Source organism: Parambassis ranga, chromosome 7 (genome assembly GCF_900634625.1).
Source record: "Parambassis ranga chromosome 7, fParRan2.1, whole genome shotgun sequence".
NCBI classification, from domain to species: domain Eukaryota; kingdom Metazoa; phylum Chordata; class Actinopteri; family Ambassidae; genus Parambassis; species Parambassis ranga.
The window spans coordinates 20,150,536-20,177,786 of NC_041028.1; the positions used below are offsets into that span (position 1 = coordinate 20,150,536).

General features: G+C 42.3%; 2 protein-coding genes across 6 annotated transcripts in view; one reads left to right on the forward strand and one right to left on the reverse strand.

The window, feature by feature from the left end:
* vps13d (vacuolar protein sorting 13 homolog D) overlaps positions 1-6,868 on the forward strand; it is a 46,528-nt gene extending 39,660 nt beyond the window's left edge. For all 5 annotated transcript variants that reach the window (XM_028410670.1, XM_028410671.1, XM_028410673.1 and 2 more), the window contains 7 exons: positions 1,790-1,924; positions 2,611-2,778; positions 2,946-3,078; positions 3,483-3,678; positions 4,901-5,032; positions 5,125-5,365; positions 6,027-6,868. In XM_028410670.1, the coding sequence (XP_028266471.1) occupies positions 1,790-1,924; positions 2,611-2,778; positions 2,946-3,078; positions 3,483-3,678; positions 4,901-5,032; positions 5,125-5,365; positions 6,027-6,158 (1,137 nt within the window). In that variant the 3' untranslated portion in view covers positions 6,159-6,868. The remainder of the gene's footprint in view (positions 1-1,789; positions 1,925-2,610; positions 2,779-2,945; positions 3,079-3,482; positions 3,679-4,900; positions 5,033-5,124; positions 5,366-6,026) is intronic.
* A 1,866-nt stretch (positions 6,869-8,734) lies between these two features.
* igsf21b (immunoglobin superfamily, member 21b) lies at positions 8,735-26,428 on the reverse strand. The gene is made up of 10 exons (XM_028409509.1): positions 26,365-26,428; positions 21,377-21,489; positions 20,134-20,255; positions 17,186-17,304; positions 16,797-16,912; positions 15,227-15,737; positions 14,511-14,611; positions 9,494-9,686; positions 9,374-9,412; positions 8,735-8,867 (listed from the first exon to the last, which is right to left on the reverse strand). Exons 1-10 carry the CDS (start codon positions 26,426-26,428, stop codon positions 8,785-8,787), a joined length of 1,461 nt encoding a protein of 486 aa, XP_028265310.1. The 3' UTR covers positions 8,735-8,784.
* Between the last annotated feature and the right edge of the window lie 823 nt (positions 26,429-27,251).

Sequence of the window (27,251 nt, forward strand, 5' to 3'; positions counted from 1 at the left end):
GCACAGGAGAGACTGCAGGTCAGTATGCAGGTCTTGAGACCTGCAAAGAGAGAGAGCGAGAGCGAGGCACAGAACTACAAGGAAGACAGTTAACACAGATTATGAGACGATATTACCCAGTATGATCCAGACTAAGGAGAGTGGAGGAGAGGTCAGAGGGTGTTCAGAGGATCGTGTTTGTGCCCCCCGACAACGTAGAGCAAGAGAGACTTCACGGGCCGGACTGCAGGTCATTATCCAGGTCTTGAGACCAGTGTGAGCCAGACTAAGGAGAGAAAAGGAGAGGTTAGAGGGTGAGAGGGAAACTGCTCAGTGGATCATGTTTGTGCCCCCCGACAACGTAGGCCTAGAGCAGCATAGCTGTGCTACACACTAGGTCTAAGGCTAACTGTACGCCTTACTAAACAGAAAAGTTTTAAGTCTAGTCTTAAAGGTGGAGGCAGTGTCTGCCTCTCGGACCCAGATTGGTAACTGGTTCCATAATAGCGGTGCCTGATAGCTGAAAGCTCGTCCTCCCATTCTACTTCTATGAATCCTAGGAACTACTAGTAAACCTGCACTCAGAGATCTGAGTGTCCTATTAGGAACATATGGTACAATCAGGTCCTGCAGATACAATGGAGCAAGTCCATGTAGAGCCTTGTAGGTTAGAAGAAGGATCTTGAAGTGTATTCTTGAGTCCACTGGGAGCCAGTGAAGAGACGCTAGGACAGGAGAGATATGATCCCTTTGGCTGCTTCCTGTCAGAACTCTAGCTGCTGCATTCTGGATCAGCTGCAGACTGTTGATGGAGTAATGTGGACATCCTGACAATAGAGAGCTGCAGTAGTCCAGTCTTGAAGTGACAAAAGCATGGATGAGCTTTTCAGCATCACTCTGAGAGAGGATGCTCCTGATCTTAGTAATATTACGCAGGTGAAAGAAAGCGGTCCTGGAGACCTGCTTAATATGAGAGACAAACGACATGTCTTGATCAAAGATAACTCCAAGGTTCCTCACAGTCGTACTGCAGGCCAGAGTAATTCCATCCAGAGAGAAAGTATTATCTGATAAACTAGTTCTGAGATGTTTCGGTCCAAAAACAATGACCTCAGTCTTGTCTGAGTTTAATAGTAAAAAGTTGGAGGACATCCAGTCCTTTATGTCCTTTAGACACGCCTGTAGTCTGACTAGCGGCTCCGTTTCTTCAGGCTTCATGGATAAATACAGCTGGGTATCATCAGCATAACAATGAAAGTTTATGCCTTGCTTCTGGATGATGTTTCCTAGAGGGAGCATGTAGAGGGTGAACAGGATCGGTCCGAGCACAGAACCCTGTGGAACACCGTGGTTAACCCTTGTACCTGTGGAAGACACATCGTTAGTGTGAACAAAATGAAATCTGTCAGATAAATATGATTTAAACCAGCGCAGTGCTGTTCCTGTAATCCTGATCTCGTGTTCCAATCTCTCATTCTGAAACACCTTTTATCTTATCACTAACAAAATGTCTCATCTGTAAGTAGCGATAAAAGTTCTGTGCTTCTAGTAATTTCTCTTTAATCCTTTCAAAACTAAACAAAGTCTCTTCCTTCATTATCTTACATAAAGCCGTTATACCTTTATATGTCCAATCCTTGAATCTAGTATCTAATTTATTTGAAGCAAAGTGTGTATCATAAGCTCACCACTTCAGAGTTATTATGGACTCTTCTAATTTATATTCTGTGCATGCATGCGTGTGTGCAACTGCAGTGAGGTTTGGAAATAAAGCACAAAATGTTTTTCTAATGGTCACATTTTACCGTAGGCTCTGAAAGGCACCCTGGGTTTTCCTCTGGTCCGCTTTGAGGATGCTGTCATCAACATGTACCCATTCACCAGAGTGCACCCGTATGAGACCCAGGAGATCATCATCAATGACATCTTGAAGCACTTCAGAGAAGTACGAGATGCAGTGTTGTACATTTGCATGTTTGAAAATGCTGCACTGAATGTATTTGTGTACTTTGTTAGTTCCATAGTAATTCAGTTCATTTGTAGGGCTATAGACAGATTGTCAAGGAAACACTGTACAACTCCTGATTCGTAAAGGGTTTGTAAGTTTCATTATATAGTTTTATTATAAAATTTAGATTTTCACAAGCATCAAATAATAATAATAAACATCGAACTTATATAGCACTTTCCTAGGACACTCAAAGACGTTTTACAGATGCATTATTCATTCACACCACATTCACACAGTGGCAGTGGTAAACTACAGATGTAGCCACAGCTCCCCGGGGGGAGACTGACGGAGACGTGGCTGCCAAGGTGCGCCTACGACCTCTCCGACCACCACCGATTCATTTATACACATTCATACTGGATGTGGGTAAAGTGCCTTGCCCAAGGACACACAACGACTAGGGCAGAGCTGGGATTGAATCGCCAACCTTCCGATTATTGGACAACCCTGCTCTACCACTGAGTCGCTGCTGCCCAAATAAGGACTTTATTATCCAACTTGAGTAAAAATGCCGCACCTGTTTTGCACCTGCCTGCAGATTTAATAAGCTTTTCAGAATGAGAAGCAGGAAAGACTCAACTTTTTCAATTTCTTCTTTACTCTACTTTTCATGTCCGTAGGAGCTCATCAGCCAGGCTGCTCAGATCTTAGGCTCTGTGGACTTCCTGGGAAACCCCATGGGCCTCCTCAATGATGTCACTGAGGGTGTGTCTGAGCTCATCAAGTATGGCAATGTGGGTGGTCTCATACGCAATGTGACCCACGGTGTGTCCAACTCTGCAGCCAAGGTACCCCAGTGGTTGTGTGAACCTGACTCTTTACATTTGCTTGTTTATTGTACTGAACGTTATGTTGTACTGTAACTATGCACGAGTGTATACCTATAATCACAAAAACTTGTAAAATGCAGTAGCAGACATGGCCGTGTATGATCTTGTGTTCGATTTTGTATCAGTTTGCAGGGACTCTGTCAGATGGGCTGGGGAAGACTATGGACAACCGGCACCAGAGTGAGCGGGAGTACATCAGATACCATGGAGCCACCAGTGGAGAGCACCTGGTGGCAGGGATCCATGGGCTGGCTCATGGTACAAAATAGTTATAGTTAACCAGTAGATAACACACAAATGTTTTGTTGTCTGTTTTGTTGTTCTATGATGCAGATAGACTTTCTGACAGATGTGTTAAATTTATTTGCTTTGTGATAAGGATATCTGGGCTGAGCTCTGTCAGTTGGAGATTTGCCATCAAAGTAGTAGATTTTACAGAATTCGTGCCCTTTCTGCATCAGATCACCAGACACTGCTAATTAATGTGCTTGCTTACTCATGTGTATTAATTCAGCAATAAGCCACTGCTGCAGTGAGTGTGTTATAAAAATTTGCAGAAGTATAACCACAGAAGCAGCAATGTAAAGGCAGGGTACATGAGAAGCTAAACGCCTTGTCTGAATGATGTTCTTGTCATTTTAAACATATTCAACATCCCCTAGGTATCATTGGAGGCATGACGAGCATCATTACTTCCACGGTGGAGGGGGTGAAAACGGAGGGTGGTGTCAGTGGCTTTTTCTCGGGCCTGGGTAAAGGTCTGGTCGGCACTGTGACCAAACCTGTGGCTGGAGCTCTGGATTTTGCATCAGAGACTGCACAGACAGTAAGGGATATGGCTAGTCTCAGTAACCACAGGTGGGTACAGTTTGTCCTTACTGACTAAAATCACTACTTCACAATGACTTACTGAAGTGTACAAAGACATATCTTCTGACATTTGGGTTAATAACATTTAAAAAAAATAATTCCCAACATTTTCCAGATCCCCTTATCACATTTGAGTAAATATATATACAGTTAAACATTATAAATATTATGTACAACTGTAGTAAGCATAAAGGATTTCTGTTGCAGCACGTAATGCCCCATAAACTGAGGCTACAGTTTACATTGCAGCACTCAGGTTTAGACCTGTAGACCTTGATGTGTGTCATCTCCCTCTCTCTACATTTTCAATTTTCAAAATATTTTTACTCCACTGTCAAACTTAAGACGAGACAAAAATAGTAGATCAGGTTTTTTTTGCCTCCAAGGCATTTGATTTTGAGTATCTGCCGATACCGAGCCCTGATCCCATTCTTTTAGGATTCTCTACAAAGGCGAATGGCAGTTCACTCATTGCGATCATTTGCGCTATCTTGGCTGTGATGTCCTGTGCCTTCACACTATCACAGGACATTTTTTGTCTCCTCTTCAAACCTATTACTGCTCACGTTTCTGTGTGTGTGTTTGTCCTGAGAGGAGCACACACCGCCGCACCAACTACCTACACATTGCCGCAGCTTATAGATACTCCTCTGTCCATCCCCAAGCTGGAAAGTTTTGCAAAGGAAACAGCACATCCAAGTCTTGAACCCAGGACGTCTCGCACCCAAAGCTACAATCAAATCCCTAGACAACGCACCAGAGAGTCATTGATAGCCCTAATTCAAAATAATTCAGAATAATTACTATTACTAGTATTATTACTGATCGGGAGGTAACGCCCGATATCCCGATAGAGTCTGAAACCTCGGATTTGGACATCCCAACAAAATATCAACAATTGCCTGTAAAATTAACTAGCTGAGCAAATTACAATTGCACCTGAAAGCATGTGAACAGGTAGAGCATGGCTATTTGTCTCAACAGTTGGAACAGTAAACATTTGCATTGAGAAATGTTAATCTTTAATGTAAAAACTTGTCACCGATGTAGGGCTATCATTAGAGAAGGCCAGCCATAGCCACAGTAAATCTCTGTATGAGTAGAAAACTATGATACGTGTTCTGGACACCGTTAACACTGTGGGATCTGAATTGCTGCTTTATTAGAAAGTGTGTACTGTGTGTGTGAAGTTTTTGTGTTCGGTTGCCAGGCTCAGTGTTCAGCATGTCAGGAAGCCTCGCTGCTGTAAGGGACCTCAGGGTCTGCTACCTCGGTACTCAGCCACACAAGCGGATGGTCAGGAGCAGCTCTTCCGCCTCACTGATAACATCCACTCTGAGTTGTGAGTCTCACTGAGTCCACTGTGCATGTTGTAATACCCAGTTACATGCAGCTTTCTCATATTCAACTTTTATTGTCTGTTTCCCATACCAGCTTCATCGCTGTAGAGCCCATTGACAGCTACTGTGTCCTCATCACATCCAAAGCGGTCTACTTTCTGAAGCCGGGAGAATATGTGGATCGTGAGGCCATCTTCCTGGAAGTAAAATATGATGATCTCTACCATTGTCTGGTCTCTAAGGATCATGGGAAAGTGTATGTGCAGCTCACAAAGAAGGCTGAGAACACCAGCAGTGGGGTGGCCATTCCTGGCCCCTCCCACCAGAAACCAATGGTGAGACCCTTTGAGAGTCTATTGAGAGTCTATAACATTAACACAAAATTATCATTTCTTCCCACATAGTTTGGGTTCTATTTGTTGTGGTTTTAATTGGTCAGACACAGACATCCCAGCCTCTTGTATCCATGTCACATAGGTTTCTCCATTGGCACACCCCTCTCTATTGGGGGAAGTGAATGTGATCTCAGATTATTGCTGTTCTTTTCACCCTATAGACTCTATGTAGTTAGTCCAAGACAACAAGACGTACCTGTCATTCAAAGCCCCACTTTTATTTATTTAAGTTTAATCCTTTATTAGTCACACAGAGGGGAAATTTCTTGAGGCTGCTGCCAAGCGATGTCATACAATGACCTGGCAAGTTCCACATTGGCTTCATTTCTGAGATATAGGTTTTCTTCTGGTTGCTACATCAATGAACAATGTGGAGCTTTGATTGGTTAACTAAAACAGGCATATATAATCCACTAGAGAAATGTTTAGGAACATATCTAGCATCTGAGCATGTTGAGCTTGTGACATTAAAAGACAATTACAAGTGTCAGATACAGACGTCGAGGATCTAAGTGACTGGAACTTATGTGGCCAATCCACATGTCTGTGTGATCCCAGTGTGAGTGTTTTCACACTCAAGTGTTTAAATCTTCTTTTTCAGGTCCATGTGAAGAGTGAGAGCCTCGCCATCAAAATCTCTCAAGAAGTCAACTATGCCAAAAGTCTGTACTACGAGCAGCAGCTTATGCTGCCTGCCACTGAGAACGAGGACTACTTACTACTGGAATCATGACTCTTTAAAGCGTGTCTGCAGTATTCTGCTCTTGTAAACACTGTTTTGTCTGCAGACCACAGCGTTTTAACTGCAGCAAAAAGAATTAAGAGGCTGGTTCTGCTGACCCGATGTTCGACAAAGCACATACATGTACATAACTTAAAAAACATATGCAAGGCAGAGTTGGTGTGTATATGTAGAAAAGACTTCTGACTCACTGGTTTGTCAATAGACAGAAATGTAAATAGAGCTACATATTATAACTATTAAGTAGTAAATAAGAGAAGCTGATAATGTGAACTAAAACAATTTCCTATTACAACTCTATTTTGTGTATAAGAGACTGTTGGAGTGGAGGAAATGCACTGACACAGAGAGGGGAGGGACCTGCAGCCGCCCAGCCTCACACACACATACAGACATGGAGCTGCCAGTCACTGTCTTCTCTGCCTTTTTACAATCACACACAGTAACTGACATGTCTCTGCTTTTATTTGACGCCTTTTTTAATCACTTGTGTTCATTTCTAAACTCTAAAAGGACAGTGTGCACTTCCTTCTAACCAAGTTTCCCTTCAGATTGGAACATGATGATTGTTGATTGTCAGAGCTTTTGGTTCTGGTTTTGGTGTCAGAGTGAGGTCAGACATGGCAGAGAGGGAAAAATGGGATCCTAATAAAGTACCACTCACATGGTCGCTGCTTCAAATAAAGCACCGAACTGTTGAACTCACTGTGTGGGGCATGTTGTTTCTAAACCTCACCAACAGCTGTATAGTACCTCCTGTAATTCTGCACTTGTCTCCAGCAATCTGACATCACTGTGAAGGACACTGGGGTGTCTTCTGGAGGCCAAGAAAAGCAAGGCTTCAGCTCAGCACAACTGTTTGTCGTAATTGTTAGTAAATTCAGCCTCAGTCTCAGGAAATACAGTCTTGCAAGATGCATCCTGGATTCATTGGTTACAATACACTGGTGCACACAATACAACAGTTAATTCACACATTTATTCTTTTACACCAACAGAAATGTAAAGTTAAATGTTCACAAAGAGTCATACAAAGTCTGAATAGCAGAATGTTATTAGTATATCTTAATAAACTCCCTGAAGACGTTAGCTTTGTTAAGCAGAGCTCTGTCATTTAAACAAGGAAAGACACCAAACAGTCCAGCAGTGTGAGGAGGCAAGCAGTCATGCATTTTTGCCTGACAGGAAAAAAACATGGAAAAACAAACTTTTTTAGGTCTTTAATTTTTTAGAAATAGCTTTTGTGATTGTTAGAGAACAGGTGAAAATGGCTCAAATCAACTGCAGCCAGTGTGTTGCACAAGGAAACAAAGCCACTCATTGTCATTTTATAATCACTCAGACAGCCTAAAAAAAACAGGGTGAATTAAGGGTGACTTACATAAGCTTTTTTGCCACGAATTTAACAAATTAACTCTGTACACAATATATTTCTGTAATACTAAAGATGCTGCCTATCAATCTGAGGAACGAGGAAAGTTGTGCCTTATTCAGTGGAGACATGACACACACTATTGGGTAAACTGATCCAAAAAAAAATCTTTTTTGGATGATTGGGACAATTAATGACGAAAAGCATATTTCTATTACATCTATAAAATAATTTTATATGATTTTTTTATTACGAATAAAGACTTCAATGAGACCTCATTTCCGTTAAAAAAAATTCAAGTAAAATGTTCATTTAATGAATTTAACTGGAGCACCTGCGTAAAATCTAAAATCCATTGAGTAATTTAGAAATTTGTTGAAGTCATAGAACAGTGTAAACTTGGGAAGAAGAAAAAGTTGCTAGTTGTTTTTACTAGTGAGTACTAATTTTTTTCTTATTGATTATCACTTATTACTTAGCATAATTATACACCACACTGCCATCTGGCAAACAGCTAGCAAAAACATCCAGTTTGTCCATGAACATTTTGTTATTCGGAATGCTTTTCTGAATGTCTTTTGCAAAGGGTATAATTTTCCTTTATTGGTGAAGCCTTTTAGCACGGTCCCAATTACCCAAATCATGCTGTCAACTAATTTCTAATAGTTTTTAATATTTTGTTGAAATAGTACAACTTGTTCATGTTTCATTCAAAGGTTTGTGAATTATATTAGGTTTAATGATGGCTAGATAAAGCCCCACCCACCTACATGATGTCACACCAATAGGGGACTTTATGATTATGTGGTCAGTTTTTATTTCCGCTCATCAGGTGAGAAACTAAACCCTCTGTACTTACTGTCCTTTCAAGCTTATATGGGGTCACCCTGAATTCACCCATACGGATTGTCATGTGGTCTGGTTAAACTGGTGTGCCATTAGGACAACCATTTTTCACTTAGTCTATTGTGAGCCCAGCTAGTCATTAGATCAGTGTGATGCTGTGAGAACCACTTCACATACATACAGGATCTGGACCCTTGGTCTTTGTGTGATGCAGTGATGCTGTGACAAAATCTGTCCTCACTCCCAGGGTTGTCCTCTCCTTCTGGGTTCTGTCTGTTTATACTCTAGTAGTGCCGAGTGCTGCTGCTAACCAAAGGTGGAGGTTTACCTACTGCCAGAAGATCAGTAAAGATATGTTGTCTCTGGTGGGTGTGGCTGTTGCAGCAGCAGAGCCTCAGGTCAGGTCAGCTCACAGATGAATCTCAGCAGCAGCAACATGAATGTCAACGTGAGGAAATGCTGACTGGGCGCTGAATCAATGGCTGCACACAAAGACAGCACGTAACAGTTACAAATGCTAGTCAAGCTTAGGAGGGTGAATATGAACCCACTGTTTAGCCAGCAGGCTAAAATATCTGGGTTGGCTGCAGTGTAGGTCATAAAACCCGCCTCCTCCATGATAGTGGATGGGATGCTGGCCCGACCAAAAACTAAATGTACTCCTCGAATAGATTTGTTTCAGTGATGGTTTATGGCTTCTTAGCTAGTTTTTATAACACTGATCTGTGTTGGTGTGTTGTTAATTATACATTTGTATTTAATTAGGGTTTTTTTGAAAGGGCTAAAAAGGATGAATTAAAGTTGCAGTCAGTTATTGGCTTGACACAGAAGTGGGTGGGAGTAGCACCACTAACATTGTGGAAGGGGGCTTTATGACCCCAGCAATCCAGATGATTGGCCTCGCTTTTGGGAGCTGTTATGATGATATGTATCTATATAGTCATGCTGTAGAAACTCTTCCTAGTAGTAATAACAAAGAATAGCCTACCAATGAAATGTTCTTTTCCTTTCTTCAGCCTTGGGTTGTCTGTAAAAGCACAACAACATTATCTGTGAACATGGAGCACATTATAACTAATCAGAACAACCCCCCAGCAGGCAGACTCACCAAACACGATGAGACGAGTGTGGGTATCAGTGGAGCCCAGGGGGTTCTGGGCCGTGCAGCGAAACATGGAGCCATTAAGCTCAGCAGGTACTCTCTCCAGGACAAGCTCCCTTCCGTTGTGCTCCTCTCTACCATCCAGCATGTGTCCGCCAACCTTGGTCCAGGTGTACATAGGCTCAGGGAACACTTCACTCTGAGGAAACACAGGTAAGTGAGGGAAGAAAAGCAGGGTGAGGTCACAAATTGGGGCGAGAGAATTCTGCTTCTTCAGTGGAGAATCATTTGGATTTGATGTCAGCAGCAGCTGGCTTGGCGTCGACTGTTTTTACCCATCTAAGTCATTGCATAGCTTTAAGACACTCACAGCATCCTTCTCAGCATTGTGCCTGATGACCATGAGGAGAGTCAGAATTCAGTTATTCCCCACTCCCACTGGAATGGAAGGACCACATCACTATCCAGCTCTGTGAAATGCCCCGTCATTCTCAGAATCAGTGTCAGCATCAAAATTAACAATACATTTTATAACAAAAAAGCAGCTCAAAAAGACACAACTGGGTATTAATGTTGATAAAGATTCTCAGTCATCCAGGTCATTTTCATTTGCAGCAAGGCATCTGGACTTGTAGAGTTTTCTTAAAGATGTTTCACTGCTCATCCAAGCAGCTTCATCAGTTCTGTTTGGTGGGGAAACATGGTTCTTCACCTCAAAAGGAAAGTACTCTCCTTTAAAGACAACAATGTTCACAGCTTAGACAGAGAGGACAGATGGTTTGAAAGAGGAGTCAAGGAAGCATCTATGTTAAGCTGGAAAAACCTTCCCTTAACAGAGGTGGTGGCCTCAGACATCATCTTTCTACCACATACAATGCAGTGATTCCATCCATTCCAGGAAGTTTACACATACTCACAGTAAGAACAAAGAGCTGTCAGTCAGCCAGATCATCACAGGTAAGTACGGAAACATTTAGTGCTATTGTTTGTAAGTTTTACCCAGACCCACCCACTGAGGTCTGTAACCACATATAAACCATGTTTCCCCACCAAACAGTTACAACTGATGAAGCTGCTTGGATGAGCAGTGAAACGTCTTCAAGAAAACTCTACAAGTCCAGATGCTTCGCTTTAACCTTCTGAACTGGTTGTAAAGTTGGAAAAAACACTGCTATTCAAAAACAGAAGATGGTCAGACAAAAAAAACATTGAATCCAAACAAATCTAATAATAGATTCAAATACAAGTGGACATTATTTGACCCTTGTAATTTTATCCCATCAGACATTTATCCTCACTTTTGACTTGATTCCAGTTCAGACTATGACATCTGCATGTGGCGAAGAAACAATTCTATACATTCTGCCAAACTCTGCATCTGCTTTTGCTTGGTTCCTATTTCAGGCCACCATCCATGCTGCACTGCTAGCAGCTGTAATTATAGATGCACAGATAACGATCATCTGGATTCATTGAAGAAAATGTGTGCTTTTATTTAATTTCACATTTGTCGGGATTCATAGTGTTATTTTCTTTCTAGGGCTGATGAAAAAAATGTGCTGTATGTGGAGCAGCATATTATTAACGGTGTTAATCCCACTAATGTGTGCTTTAGGCTGCATCATTCTATTCCCTCTCCAAGACTACACACAGTTATTTGCAAATAACATCACTTTGACATTTTGAATGTAAGAACATTATTCTCACCTAGTGTGTCTTATCTAAAATCTCAAAATAAAAATAGTTGGCTTAGTTTACGCATTTGTTTGGATGTGAGCATGAGTGGTGTTTGGGCAGGGGGAGGGGACACAGTCTGATTAGCATCCTGTTAAATCTGCAACAGAGGATTCTGTATCTTTTCTATGCTGGTGGGGGGAGAACATGCCATTAGAAGGTTGGTGAGGTTTCGTTATGATAAATGTGTGCCTGCTAACTGATCTCCATCAGGTAGGGCAAAGGGACAGCATTATTTTAAAAGGCCCATACTCTCTCTTGGCCCATACTCCATACTTGGTTCTTGGTGTTTGGCTGTCCACCTTGAGTGTCTGCTGCTGCTGTGTCAGGAATTCAAGGACAAATGTCTCCTTTGAGCCTTCAGCTGAGGAATGATCACATTAAAAGCTTGGCAGCAGGATCTGGACAGGAGGGCTATTCCTCTCTAGGTGTAACAGCATGAGGTGCAGTTTAGTACAGTGTGTGTGTGTGTTTTTTCTATGAGCAAATTGTAGGGGGTCTAGGTTTCCAGAGAGTGAGAGTGTGCTGCATCACCAGCCGCTCAGAACCCTTCATTCATTAGAGTGGAGGCCACAGGTGGAAGTCTTTTTAGGAGTTGGTGCAGAATACAAAAACAATGGTTTCTTGAATTGACTTCTACTTTTTACATCAGCGAGGATCTCACCTGGGCTCACAACATGCGGCAGATCATCAAGAAGGCTCAACAGAGACTCTTCTTTCTCAGGAAGCTGAGGAAATTGGTATTATCCTCCAAACTCCTCTGCAATTTATACAGATGCACAGTGGAGAGCATCCTGACAAACTCCATCACAGTCTGGTATGGGAACTGCAGCGTTCAGGACAGGAAGGCTCTCCAGCGTGTCATTGAAACGGCACAATTCATCTGTGGAGCAGCCTTCCCACCTCTACAGGACATCTACAATGCCCGGGTCACAAAGAGGGCCCAAAACATCATCGAAGACCGCACTCACCCACAGCACCACTGTTCACACTCCTGCCGTCAGGCAGACGCTTCAGGAGCGTGAAAGCAGGACAACCAGACTAAAAAACTGTTTCTATCCACAGGCCATCAGGCTGCTGAACACTGACTGAACATTTATCATGTAACATCATTGCCACAATGCAAAAAATTGCGCATATTTGTTTTTGCTGTACAATCTGTAAACATATTTGCACATTCTAAATGTCCTACCTCTGACAATAATGCATTAACAATGCACCTTAAACACTGATAACACTTTACCCTCTGTACATAAATCTGCACATTAGCATATTTTTGCTTATTTTATTTTTGTATTTTTTTGCTTCTTCTTATTCTTATTCATTCTTACTACACCTAAAAAAAGTTTTTTGTCGTATCTTAGTTTAGTTGTGTACAAAGTCATATGAAGGGAACTCGCAAAGTAAACATTTCAGAGCTCAGTGTAACTGTAAAGTGCTGCGCATTTGACAATAATTAGGGATGTCCCGATCCGATCACATGATCGGAAATCGGGCCCGATTATGTGATTTCAGACTCGATCGGAATCGGACATTACCTCCCGATCAGGACTCGGATATATACTTATTAGGGCTGTCAAAGTTAACGCCGCCACGGCACACACACACACACAGGCCTGTCGCGATAAACAATAAATCAATTAATTGCACGATAACTTTAAATGGGCTCGATAAGTTTTTCGGCCGCGATAAATTACATTTGCACGCTTGTTTGTTTTCCTCTCTTTCTCTCTCTCTCCCTCTCGCTGCCAAAGAGGCTGGATGACAAAAGGCGTCACTCGGTGCGTCGTAGCGTATGAAGTGTGCAAAGTCCGGCCGTCAGATTTAATATGGCCCGCGGCTTCTGTCTTAAAATGTGTCAAACCAACAGGTAGTTCTTATTTTTTGAACTCTTTGTGTGACGTTTACGGGATGTTCTGAGCAGACCACGGTCAGCTCGCTGTCTGCGTCGCCACGGTGCGTCACAGCGCTGCAGGGCTTGGACGTTACAGCAACACAGAGAGCTGTGAAGCTGCACAACACTGGTTCAACACTTCGACACAATTCACCACAAGACTAAACATGCTTATGAATACAACGTGCCATCACAGAGAGTCCGCGTTGTACGAGTGAAGTTCTCTGCCTTCTTACTGGCGGCACTCGCTGCAGCGCCACCTAGTCTAGTCCTCTTGCCCAGTCCTCTTGTGCCATCTCTGCTATTTTATGTGTTTCTGTCTACATGGCGGCGTTTTTAAAATTCGCTGATGCGCATACACACACGCAAACGCGTGCGCACACAAACACATGTGCACACAGGTGAGCCCACTCCCAGCAGCAGGTAGAGTGCGTGTTGTTTGGCTCTGTTGCTCATGACGTAGTTGGTTTGACTTAACTCCATTGACTATGCTCAGATAAGCCATGGTAATAGGCCTACCACTACTCATAATAATAATATTAATATCATTAATAACAACAATAATAATAATAATAGTGTTGATAATTGGGGGCCTTTCCAGTGTTAAATGTTCTTTAGAAATTGAAGTTTATTGATCTTTAAAGGGTGTACTTGCATTATATGTCGTTATCATTATGTTAGTTGACAATATTATCGCTTATCGCAATAACTTCGTTATCGTGACAGGCCTACACACACACACACACAGGTTTTGCCGCAATTGAGTGCCTTTATAGAAAGTATCGGATCGGGACTCGGTATCGGCAGATACTCAAAATCAAATGACTCAGACTCGGACTCAAAGGCAAAAAAACCTGATCGGGACATCCCTAACAATAATAATTCTTGAATCTTGAATCTCAATGTTCTCCTGGTGAGGACGGGCTGTTTTGGCCATAAGTTAAGAATTGATGCACTTATTATGACTTATTGACATATTTAGGATATTTTTTATTTTGTTTTTCTGTATAAACGCCTTATTATATCTACTTATATCTATAATCTATTTCTGTCACAAATTGACTGGTGGAGTATCGTTTTAATTGATTGTTTTAAAAACCCCAGCATTCATACAAGCTTACACGTTATGATTGGTCAGTATGTCTTAAAAACAATTGAGAAGACGTGTGGTACTTGACTGTCCCTTTCCTCTCCCTGTGCCACTCTGGCCAGTTTTAAAATTGTCCCTACTTGCAACAGCTTCACTGTACAGTGAGCAGAAAGGAACAGAAACCAATTGCTGCCTGCAGGAATTACATTCACTTTACAACTTTTTATATTGTCCCTTTGATACTGGAATGTCCCCCAGCCTGTGGTGACACTTTTTGAACTTGGCAGATTGTGTTGGAAACTTACTGCAGAAGGTCCCAGCTGGAAGCCCTGGACTGTGATTCGCACCGTGTCCCCCACTTTGGCCTTACTGGGGCTCATGGAAAGCTTTGGACCCTTGGGAGCCGCTAAGACAAGAGAAAAATAGCATTGGCCTGCTGGTGTAAATCTCAGTCAGTCTGACTGACAGAAATATAGAAGATTAATTAAATGATTCTAATGAACCACAGGATGCAGCCTCTAGAAAAACATTGAATATGTCCTCCTCCTTTTTCACAGCGCAGTTGCTGTGGAACAGTACAAACAGTGCAGAGGGCTCAGGATGACCCACTTACTCTTCATTGCTCATCCTTCATTATTTATTTCACAACGTTATTCAGAGCTAGATACAGAAGCTTTTAAATGATATCCAAAACAGGATGTGCTAACACGAGTTACCCTCATTATCATTTACAATACATTTATCCGTGTAACAATTAAAAAAATTAATTGAGAGATAAATGAAGAAAAAACTATGAGTTTTGTCTCTATACATATTTCTGTGTAAAGCATGTACTGTGTACAAGAAATTAAAGGCTTGAAAACAACAGTTGTCCATCAGTTTATCAGAGCTTTGTTTTACCTTAACAGCTGGATTGGGCAAAAGATTCATGTGATTGTGTGTTTTCCATAGACAGTATTGCGTGATGATAAAGCGCTCTGGTTTCAAAGAGAGTTCTGTTAGATGGTAGCTGATGACTCACCCAGTGTGACCTCAGACTGCATGGGCATGGAAAGAGCCGGGTGGTTGACCTCACAGCTAAACAGGGCTTCGTTGTCTAGCTGGGGGTTGAGGCTCCAGGTCAACATAGCTCTCACTTCCATGGTGCCGTCACCTGCTGCATGGTGCCTGTGCTGGAAGTAGTAAAGCGGATCGCTGCTCTGGACCCAGCGTGGAAACTCTCGGCTTACTACCGTCTCAAGGATCACCTCAGTGGTTGTTGGCTCAGGATCCAATTCCAACTCCTCTTCGTTGCTTTGCTGAGGGCCATCGGGTCCATCTTGGCCCAGCCGAGACAGTTTCCCCTCTTGTTCTAGAAGGGATAGAGACTTTTGGAACTTGGTGTCATCAAGGTCACGACTGGTGAGAACCTGGGAACTCCGTAGTCCTGCCTGTCTCCTACCCCAGCTCTTCTCTTTGCTTTGATCTTCCACTGAGGATGAGGAGTGGCGTGGCACCACATCAATAAGCTCTCCATCACGCTTGAAATATACCTGAAAAGCAGGGACAAAGAGGTCGCAGTTATGATTACTACCATCTATTTTTTAGTTTAAACTTATTACATACTCTGAGGAGCCCTGTGTGGATTCTTCTTTGTGTAAAAAGTCACATTTTAGAAAGTAAAATAATTGTGTTTTAATCGATGCTGGTTTTGGCTCAATAGTGCCCCAACAGATTTTCAAGTGGTCCCTGCTATATCTACCTGCTATAAGGTAGACAGGTGTGAAGCACCATGCTGCATCCAGAGTTCTGGGCTAGACTGGTCAGGCTTGCAGTGGTGGCAGCAGGGTTTACTTCAACTCAGTGCTAGTTCCACATTACCATTAAGTTGTAGATCCAATCCACAAGTCATGTATCTGTTAGGCAGAATTCGTCTTTGTTTTCTTTGCAATAAATGGGTGACCTTTTTTGTTTACATGACATGCCTTTAAGAAGTGAATCATGCTATAGTTACCTGGATAGATAGATAGATAGATAGATGTGTATTCCATCATCATCATTCATGATTACAACAGTAACCTAGTGCTGGGCAAAAGGTGACCTTGGTTAAACAATGGGAGCTGTTGAACACGCTGTTTAGTCCAGTAGATAAACAGAAAATGGGAAAATAGAAAATTAAAGTGTTTTCTATTAAGATTATGATGTAATATTGCTCCTCTTCATCTCGCTGATATGTGTGTCTAATTCAAGAGTGAATCCACTCTTCACAGGACTTTCATTTAATCACATATGCAGCTGTCCTCTAATCCTCTGATATTAATTCCCAATACATTTTCCAAAGAGCTTGTATGGGTACAGACACACAAAGCTGTAAATAGCTTTTTCATTTTAAACTTTCAAGCTGCTGCAGTATGCATCAAACGGGGCTTTTTTATTTTATTTTATTTTATTTTATTGGACTCCAGCTCCAAAGTTATTTCTGCTGCAAAGCACCAGCCCCTTCTTTTCCTCAGTCAGGATTTCTAACAGATTTCAGATTTGTCTGATAATGATAATGAAAAGTATGGATCATCTTCAGCAGAGACAAAGAGTGAAAAAAAACTCTATCTCACCACCGGGGCCGGCTTTGCTCCTGTAACAATGCAAACCAGAGTGAAGTTCTGGGCCTCGTAGCGGCTGAATGGGGCCGGACTGTTGGCTGCCACCACAGAGATAGACTTGGGAGGAACTGCAGAGAAAATACAAAGACTGCAAACATGGAAGTGCTTTCTATTCACTCAGTGTAATAAATCTGAAGTAAGCCCATTCATTCTTAAGGGTTATCTTCAAGTTAATACATTCAGCTAGGGATGGCATCATTGGTGTATCTCTTTAGCGAGGGTGACTTGTGGCTTTTCTTGTATACCAGTGTCATATTGTGGTTTAATACATAATAAAACACTGGCACTGGCACCATCATCGTCATAAACATTCATGAAACAACATCATAAGAAATACATACCTATGACAGTCAAGATGATGCTGCTGGAGGCAAGGATCACTTTGTCTCTGGAGCTCCTGTCATAGATTCCCACATGGCACTCATATGGGCCATCATTTTCCATCTGGACCTCAGGAAGCCTGTTCATACACACAGCAGCACAAATTGGCACTTTCATGCCACTGGGCTTGCACTGATCTCACATTCTCTTTTATAGGATGTGGTAATATTAAGTTTATTTGTTTGTTTTTTCCATATTATTTTTATTATCAAATTTTCTAATATTGTCCTGCTGCTAATTTTTTCCAATTACAGAGAACATCAAGCCTTTCTGTTAATTAGTTGACCTAGTTGCTCTAGTGTCCAGTGATGGGGTCTGGCCCTACCTTACTTATGTGAAATAAGTAGGGTGGCAATTAAAAACAGTAATGGAGCCAAGGAGAAGTACAGGAGGAAGCTGGAGCGGAAACTTCAGCAAAACAACACGGCAGAGGTGTGGAGTGGCATGAGGACCATCACTGGTTACAGGTCGAGCAGCAGTGGTGGAGTTAAAGGCAGTGTGGAAAGGGCCAATGAGCTGAATCAGTTTTTTAACAGATTTGATACAGTGACCCCAGTTCACCCTGCTAACGATTCTTCAGCAGCTGAGTGACAATGACCAGCCACTTCACCCGCCCTCTCTTTCCCCACAGCTCATCTAGATGGCCCTGCTCGCACCTCGTCCTCTGACCCCTCGGCTGACAGTCATCACCTGGGAATTACTGGTTCCCCACCTCCACTGATCACCTTCACCACAGAGCAGGTGAGAAGACAGCTGCAGAGACTCCACACAGGCAAAGCTGCAGGCCCTGATGGTGGTCCTGAAAGCCTGTGCCCCCCAGCTAAGTGGAATACTTCATCACGTCTTTAACCTCAGCCTGAGTCTTCAGAGAGTCCCCATCGTGTGGAAGACATCATGCCTTGTTGCTGTTCCAAAAATGCCGCATCCCAGCGACTTGAAGGACTACAGGCCCGTGGCTCTGACATCACACATTATGAAGACTCTGGAAAGACTCATCCTGGAACAGCTCCGGCCCATGGTCCAACCACTTCTTGATCCCCTCCAGTTCGCCTACCAGCCCCGCCTAGGAGTGGAGGACGCTGTAATCTTCCTGCTGAACAGAGTCTACACCCACCTGGATAAGCACTGTGAGAGTCATGTTTTTTGATTTTTCAAGTGCTTTTGACACCATCAGGCCGGCCCCGTTGGCTGAGAAGCTGACAGCGATGCAGGTGGTGTCCTGGATGGTGGACTATCTGACTGTCTGCCACAGTCACATACAATGTGGCTAAGCACTTGGCTGAACTCCTGACACCACTGGTGGGAAACACACCACATCATATCCAAAACTCTCAGCACTTTGTGAACAAGGTGAAGAAGATCCGAATGGTCATTTGACGTCACCTCCCTGTTCACTTGCATCCCTACATCAGCAGCCACAGAGATGGTAAGGGGATGCCTCACACAAGACAGCACACTCAAGCAAAGAACCAATCTCACACCAGACCACATCTGTGACCTGCTGGACCTCTGCCTGAACACCCACTTCCAGTACAATGGGAACTTTCACAGACCAGGATCACCAGTGTCTCTAATTGTGTCCAATCTTTACACGGAAGAAGTGGAGATAAGAGCCCTGCATTCCTTTCCTGCAACCACCCCCACTGGTTTAGATATGTGGATAACACCTGGGTCAAAATCAAGACCAATGAAGTGGAATGGTTCACAGAACACATCAACGCAGTGGACAACAACATCAAGTTCACTTGGGAGGACACCAGGGACTACAATCTGGCCTTCTTGGACCGCACAGTACACATTGACAGATTGAGCCTCAACGTGGGAGTGTACAGGAAACCCACACACACAGACCAGTACCTGCTGTTTGATTCCCACCACCCACTGGAACACAAACTGGGAGTCATCAGGACCCTGCAGCACAGAGCACAAACTGTACCAACCAGCTCAGAGGGGAAGAAGAAGGAGCAACACCACATCAGGAAGGCCCTGCAAACCTGTGGCTACCCAAAGTGGGCACTCATCAAAGCCACAAAAACAAGACCCCCCAACAACAAGAAGAAGGACAACAGCCGACGGAGAAAGAATGTCTCCATTCCATATGTGTCAGGAGAGTCAGAGAAACTCCGTAGGATCTTCAACAACCATGACATCCTGGTCCATTTCAAACCGATGACAACACTGAGACAGAAACTGGTTCACCCGAAGGACAAAACTCCCAGGGAGAAACACAGCAATGTGATATATGCAGTCCAGTGCAGTGAGGAATGCTCTGATCTGTACATTGGAGAAACTAAACAACCACTCCACAGAAGAATGGCTCAGCACAGGAGAGCCACCTCCTCAGGACAAGACTCAGCTGTTCACCTTCACCTCAAAGAGAAAGGACACTCCTTTGAGGACAACAATGTCCACATCCTAGACAGAGAGGAAAGGTGCTTCGAAAGAGGAGTCAAAAAAGCCATCTATGTTAGCCTTCCCTTAACTGAGCTTCTGTCTGTAAAACTTCTCATTGTGTTAAAAATAAGTTGTGGTCAGGCAGAGGTCCATCAGGTAACAGATGTAGTCTGGTGTGAGGTTAGTTCTGTTTATGAGTGTGTTGTCCTTACCATTTCTGTGGCTTCTGAAGTGGGGGTGGTGAACAAGGAGGTGACGTCAAATGAGACAATAGTGTTGAGACAATTTGGGTCCATTCGGATCTTCTCCACAACAACTAACTTTGTTCTTGTTCTTGCCACCTGGAGAAAACAAACAACTTTCTCCGTTCTTGTGGAGTATGTGAAGGCCTTTAACTTTTCAAGTAAAAGTAAATTTTGTCAAGTAAACAATTAACAGGGTGCAGAAGCTTCACTACCTCTGATAATGGCTCATTTTCCTTGCCAATAATGTTTTGTAAGCTAGGCTGTCTCACCGGACTGTGGACTGGTAGACGAGGTCCTCTCGTCTGTGGTTGTCCTCCATGTGGGAGTAGCTAATATTGTACATGGCATCATAGGTGAAAATCTTTTGCTTGGTGCTGCCTCCTTCCATTATCTGCAACATAAAAGCACATACATTACTTATTATTTCTATGTTGGCAAGAACTTTTTCATTTACTTTTTTTGCACATCAGACTCTTTAACACATAATTTAAAAATATATTTGCAGGCTGCATTTGCATGCATAACTCTGTGTGGCCCTGCTGTTGGCTCGAAGGTATATACAGTGTGTTAGTGCAGTAGAGTGGGTGGCTAATTAGGCAGCAAGGCTGAACAGATGTGGTCAACAAGCTTACTACAACGATGGCTATGTGTTAATCACAAGCAATGCACAGACAGATTATTGATTAACCTGCTTTGAAAGTTGCATAAAATTGTAATTGAGTACAATTCTTCTCACTGTTCTTCATTCACTACAGTCTGCATCCTCAATCTTGGACTAAATACATGTCCTTACCCCACTAAAGAATTCAGCCTTCAGTCATCTGGATGACTGGATGTATGTTCATGTATGTCAACAGAAATGTCTGCAGCTTACTGCTTAACATCTCTAAACCATTTACTTGATATTTAGACCCTAACCTAACCCAAATACTCGAAGGAGTTCTGCACTTGATTGGTTCCTACATATTAGGTAAGATCAACTTGTCTCTTGAATATATATACCAGATGTATACTGACATCAGATGTTAAAAAGTGTTATAAGTTATGTGATTATCTGCATAGGAACAGTCTGTTTAAGGCATTTCAGTCTGGATTCAGAGCCCACCACAGCACAGAAACAGCACTGGTTAAAGTCACTAATGATCCACTCATGGCTTCACACAGAGCTCATCTCTGTACTTGTTCCACTGGACCTCAGTGATGCTTTTTAGCATTGTAAATCACAGTGTTATACTAAATGGATAAGAAGACTTGATTGTAGGCACTTTTGTACATTATATTACAGTTTAATCAACCTCCTTGTATACAGATGTTAGTTGTGGTGCTGTGCTTGAAACCGTTTCTGTCCATTGCTATAATGATGACATTTATCTATGAGGTCAGAATCTAGTTCCCAGATTTTCCAGCAGGAGAAAGGTCCAGACACCTCTCTGACACAGGCTGACACTGTGAGCATACTAGCATGATGATAGCTGCCTGCAGTGCTTCCATTAAGTTCACCTGTGTGCTCACCCGGAACCACACAATCTCCCGGAGGTTGCCATCTGTTTGGAAGTTGCACTTCAGAGTGACGGTGTCTCCAATGACGACAGGAGGAAGAGGCTCAATGGAAACCGTTAAATAACCTGCCAGAGAGACAACAGAGAAACATGCTGACAGTAAGGCTGCAGTGTCTGCGGCCACTCAACACCATACCTGAGTCAAGGTGTAGTCCCATTTTACAAAATCCTTTATGGAACACATTTTATTTTTATGTGTTCTTGTCAGGGTTTTTGGTATTTGCTTTCTTTGTCTTCTCCTTGCTTATAGAATCAAACATCAGAAACATCTAATTATCTGAACATCCTCATCAGTGTATACCTCAAGTTCTTCATCAGCAATTAGCCAGAGTTTTTTCTTTTTCCTTAGTTTGATTCCTGCTTTATGCAATTTCTCTGTCTCTTTCCCTGGTCCTAAAATAGTTGATTAGGTTTACATCCTTTTTATTAAAACAAACACAATCTGAAAAAAAAAAAATGTTATACAGCCTGTACTGCCAGATGCAGGAAATAGATAGCAAGAGGAATGTACAAGTTGCACAACAGGAAAAATACTCAGAACTGTGCTTGAGGCACAAGAAAAGTAGCACATCAGACAAGTCCTAAAAACTCGATTTATTTATTTAAAAAAATGTCATTAACCCCCTCTATTGCAGAAGAGTATCATCGCATAGTATCTGTTGTATCCGCTGCTGACCATTGAACTGTGCCGCCTTCTTTTGTCTTTCCATCACCATTAGAAGTGATTCAGAAATGTTTCTCCTGACACTATAATATTTAATACAGATTCTATCCCATGGAGAGGATGGGATTAAAATTGACAGGAATGTACAGCTGTTGCTGATGCATGTCTTTACTCTAATTCTTTTGTGTTAGATTAGCAGCTCAGCAGCAGTTGAAGTGTGTTAGTAATTCCATCCATTAACGCCGAGTGTACTCGACAGTGAACTGAAAGCTGACCCTGACCCTTGCCAGTCTAATAAAGTTCACTGCTTACATACACTTATCACCAGGAGCAGGGGGGAGATCTTGCGCTTCAACACATTCATCACGCCCACAATAAATTCCGACCAATCACAGCTGTGAGAGAAAAAGTTCTGCCCGGGCCATGTGTACGAGAGCGCTGCACAACGGGCGGTCCGAGATAAAAAATGACGTCATTTTGTGGGCTTAACGTCTGCAGGGGGGAGGGAGTTCTCTGTTCTCGCGGAGTATGGATCCAGCTTTACATGCTGCTGAGGGATTACATATACATCTTCAACTGACTTTACCACATGTGAAATGCTTTTCATTCATGTAAACACACAACTCAGTCTGAAACATCCATACTTCAGTTTCATATGTTGTAGCACGTGGATGTTTATGATTTGGCACTTAGAAAAGGGAAGACATGCATTTTATATGCATTTGAAATAATTTTTAAACTATATACTATACTATGCTGTAGATTACATAATGACCATTATAGCATATTTATCACAAACAAACTTTTTTATATATTCATTGTATAGGAAAGATTGATTTGATGAATAAAATATCCTGCTATTACATTAACTCAAAGTTTATTCATATTATTTATAAAGGTATTCTGGACATTTCACTTCCAGCTGTCACTACCTCCAATCCTCCTCCTGATCCTCTTCAGCATGTCCTGGGCCAAAATCTACCTCCACACAAGGCCATTCAATGCAGTGGGCATTCTTTGGAGGTGACTGAACTGCCTACACTGTCTCCTCTCAATGTGGCATTTAGATTCTCCATTTGTCACTTTGTGCCCTGTTTGGGCTACTGGATATTGTATAGTTTTTGAGAGGGTGGTATGAGGTGAACTGATGTCCAGACCTGAACAACTACCCTCCAACATTTGGATGACAAAGTCAAAGGCACCTTGCAACGCAGCAGCATGGAGGTGCTTGGAGGCACTCTGTCATCACAGTCAGCCTTACCTCCACAACACTGGCCTGGACTGCATGACGTCACCCTGCCTACAGCTTATTTTTTCCCATGTTTTTCCTCTTAATCCTCCCTGCAGCTTTTCATCCAGAGAGCCAGCCATTTGCCAAGCTCTGGTCCCACCACACACAAAAAATGTGGCAGAGAGATTAACACACATCAGTATGGCATGATAAAGGAACAACACTGATGATAACCGACTGGTAATGTCTTTTGTAAACAACAGACAGCAATCATTTTGTTGAGGGAATAGGATTAAGGTTAGTAAAATGAGATATGGAGAAGTGATATGACCGTCACTGCTCAGTTTAGGCTTGCCTGCTTTTGCCCTGTTTGTGATAAAGAAAGAAAGAACATTCAACAGCTTCTTCACAAAGGGCTGTGCACTGTAAAGTGTTCTTTATCTTATGCTGACTGCTGGAACAGATACAGTGTGAGTTATCTGCTTTGTAAATCTTTCACAGTATAGAAAAGCAGAGGATCGCCTCTCCTGTCAGATAAAAGACTCACACATCAGCAGCAAGTTAAAAGACTAAAAGCCGCTCAATTGATGGTACTTCACAGTGCGTTAGGAGAGGTGGACAAAGAAAAACAAAGACTGAGAAGTTTCACCTTATGTTAAAGCCTGTCTTTGATCCCACTTCTATATTCAGGGCCCTTACATGAGAACTTATAGAAATCCCTTTCATCCTACAAAAAAAACAGATTCAATGCTTTCAGAGAAAAATGGCCAATCCTGACCAGATTTAAAACAAGGTGAAATTATTATGTATACCTCGCCTGCCTTGGTTTCTACTCAAAAGGAATTTAGCTTTTTCCAATCAAATTTAAAGACAGTGATGCTCCAGAGGGCGTTTCCTCAGTGTCAGTCACTGCTAACACAGTTGAAATGTTCACTGCCTAATGTTAGAAAATACATCCATGAGTAACTTACACTAGTTTGCTGCTTGCAGATTGCTTTAAGTGATGCTCAGTGCTCAATAGAATGCTGCAGCAATGAGTCCAAAAGCCTGCATGCATTAGAAATGTAACACTTCCTGTTCGCTTATCTCATAGTCAAAGGAATTCTTTGAATGTTGTTTTAGTTAAGATGCACAAAACAAGGTCTGCTGTTAACACAGCCTCATCAGAGTTTAAATACGTACCTCACTGATAATTGCATTTAAAAAGGCAGCTGCTACCGAGTAGCTATATGGGGCTACAAACATCATCAGTGTTTTCTCTGTGGAAGTGAAAGGTGAGCATGGTGACATAGCCATGCCATCCTGCTCTAGATCTCTGTAATGAATACAAAAAAAATGAATGCAATCATCCAAAAACAGAAAGATCTCATTAGCTTTTTGCAGAACGGCTCCATGCGATGCTACAGAAATGTATCATCACTGTTACTCTCAGCATCCTCTTCTCCTCATCAATTGATTTTAACCATCCAAATCTGCTTCAGCCAACTGTCATTGACATTGCCTCAAATTAAAATGAACTGGAGCACATAATGTGGCTTAATGTGGATTATTCAGTTAAACCTCAATTACAATAAAATAAAATCACTAGCAAAAACCCTGCAGTGCTCCCTCCAAGCTCTGAAGATCATGGACAGAAAATCAGTGAATTCTGCTTTGGGATTAACATCTGTGCACTTTCAGGTTTGTACAGCCACAGACCATTAATCATTGTAAAGAACAGATTACTTTAAGCAATATGGGTCAGTCTGACAATGGATGTTTTATCCCCAAGGGTAGACAGCATCAGTTAACGTCCTAGATGATGTCTGTTTCTTCTGGTATTATTTCCAATCAACTCAGCTGGAGGAATGTCAGAAAGCCAGAAAGTGGAAAACTACATGAACATATTCCTGTGAGACACCCAGCTCTACGGTACCAGACCGGTCCCAGATCATTACAGGGGGAAAATCTTTTATTTTTTAGCTATCAGTCTGAAGGGTCTTTTATTTTGAAAAAGATCACATCTGTTTGCATGTGTTCACTGTAAATACCTTTGACTGACACAGCTAAAATCAATAAATGTATTATTGTGCTAGGTGACTCGACCATGTCTTTACGAGGAGATCAGCGGCTTGAGATTGTATGTCTGCCACAGATTTAACTGCAGACTTTCTGGATTAAAGTGAAAGCAGAATATCCTGAGATTGCCAGAAAAGCACTAAAACCCTGATTCCATTGCAAATTACATATTTTTTTGTGAAGTGGGGTTTTCTGCAGACAGAGCAACAACAAAAAATTCCAGAGTGCAGAAGGAGCACACTTTGGGTGTCCCTGGGTATCATCAAACCAAAACACGCATGTGGTGTGCTTTCCCAGCAATGCATGGCAAGGTTCAGACGATAAATACACAATAAATACAGAGTGTTAGAGACCTAAACAGGTTGGGTTAGACCTTCATTAAAAATTATGTGATTCACATGACCATGATAAATAATAACAATAATGCATGGTCCACCTTAACTGACTTCAGTCAGATTTTCTAACTGTTGGGGGCCATTAGACAGCTGTTTGTTTTTGTGTTAGTAATCCAGCCTTGCATTATGCTGTTGTATGATGATCTATTTGCAGAGATTTAAAACTTCAGCTTCAGTTACATAATCACCACAGTGTGCATTGTGTCTGTCCTTGCAGAGACACACACATATATGCAATACCACACACAAGTACCATAAGACAATAAAACAAGACAGGACAGGATGTTCAAGCAGGAGGCTTCTGCCTGTCTTTCTTTCTTTCACTTACTTGGCTGCTTGAAGATACGTATGTGTGAATACACAGACACGCACACACACTTGATATAAACCACAAGTAAAACATGTTCATATCTGACACGTCAGTCTAAACCCTAAAAACATATTTCTGTAACACAATGTGTACCTGTTTCTATTTGACACACAAAGTTTTAACACACCTTTCAACCAGACCGATCTAACTCAGAGTACTCCATATAGCTTTTTCCTGCCTCCTATTCACTGATCCTAACAGCACAGAAGTGTCATGTACTTACTGGTTGTCAGAGTGAGAGCGTGAGCAGAGAGGAGGAGGCAGCAGAGGGCGAGGGGACAAGTCATCCTGCTGGGTGCTGCTGCTCACATCGAAGGGTGCTCCATCTGTTATTAGAGCAGAGGACGACGGCAGCGTTTCATCTCCCATCCTTCACACTGTGACTGCCTCGCTCTGCTGCTTGGCTTTATAGTCAGAGGATTACAGCAGCGGCTTTCTCTCTCTCTTTCTCCCTCTTTCTCTGCACCCCAACTTCATGTTGATATTGCTCTTTTCTTAGCTTGGCTTCTGGTCCTTCCTCTCCCTTTTTTCTGATATTTCCACACTCCTCTTGTTCTTTCCCTCTTTCACTGCCTTTGCCTTTTAATTGTATTTTGTTTTGCGTCTCAGAACTGGCTTCATTTCTCATCTCGGTCTCTGTGTGCACTGTTATCACAATCCAAAATTTAAACATCTCGGATGAGACAATCATCATGATACTGACTGAGATGGGGGCCAGGTGGCAGCACAGTTGGCTGCACGGGCCGACACTGATGCTAATCAAGCTACTTTGGTTAGTACCCCAATAACAGCTGTATGATGCACTGCAACCTAAAAATCCTGATGGTGCTGCACTCTGTCATTAGTTATGTCACACCTTCCGGACCGGGCTCCTACTGTCTCTCTGCTGCCAAATAAAATCACTAAATCAAGCTAACCTGACCCCTATCCATGTGCAGCTCACTGTTGAACTAGAACACAGGTGGGAATGAAATGACGTGTCAAACCTACTTATATCAAGTCACCACATCAAACACTGTCACCACTCACAACAGCTGTGCTTTGAATCACTCACAAGTTTAAATAAAAATGTAAATTAATCATAATAAAAAATTGAATCATCATGAAAAA

Coding starts and splice junctions, on each gene's coding strand:
- igsf21b (XM_028409509.1), bottom strand. CDS start 26,428: ATGACTTGTCCCCTCGCCCTCTGCTGCCTCCTCCTCTCTGCTCACGCT. Junction 16,913..17,185: donor CATCATCTTGACTGTCATAG/GTATGTATTTCT, acceptor TTTTCTCTGCAG/TTCCTCCCAAGTCTATCTCT. Junction 8,868..9,373: donor AGGAAAAGAACATTTCATTG/GTAGGCTATTCT, acceptor CTTTGTGTGCAG/CCATTGATTCAGCGCCCAGT.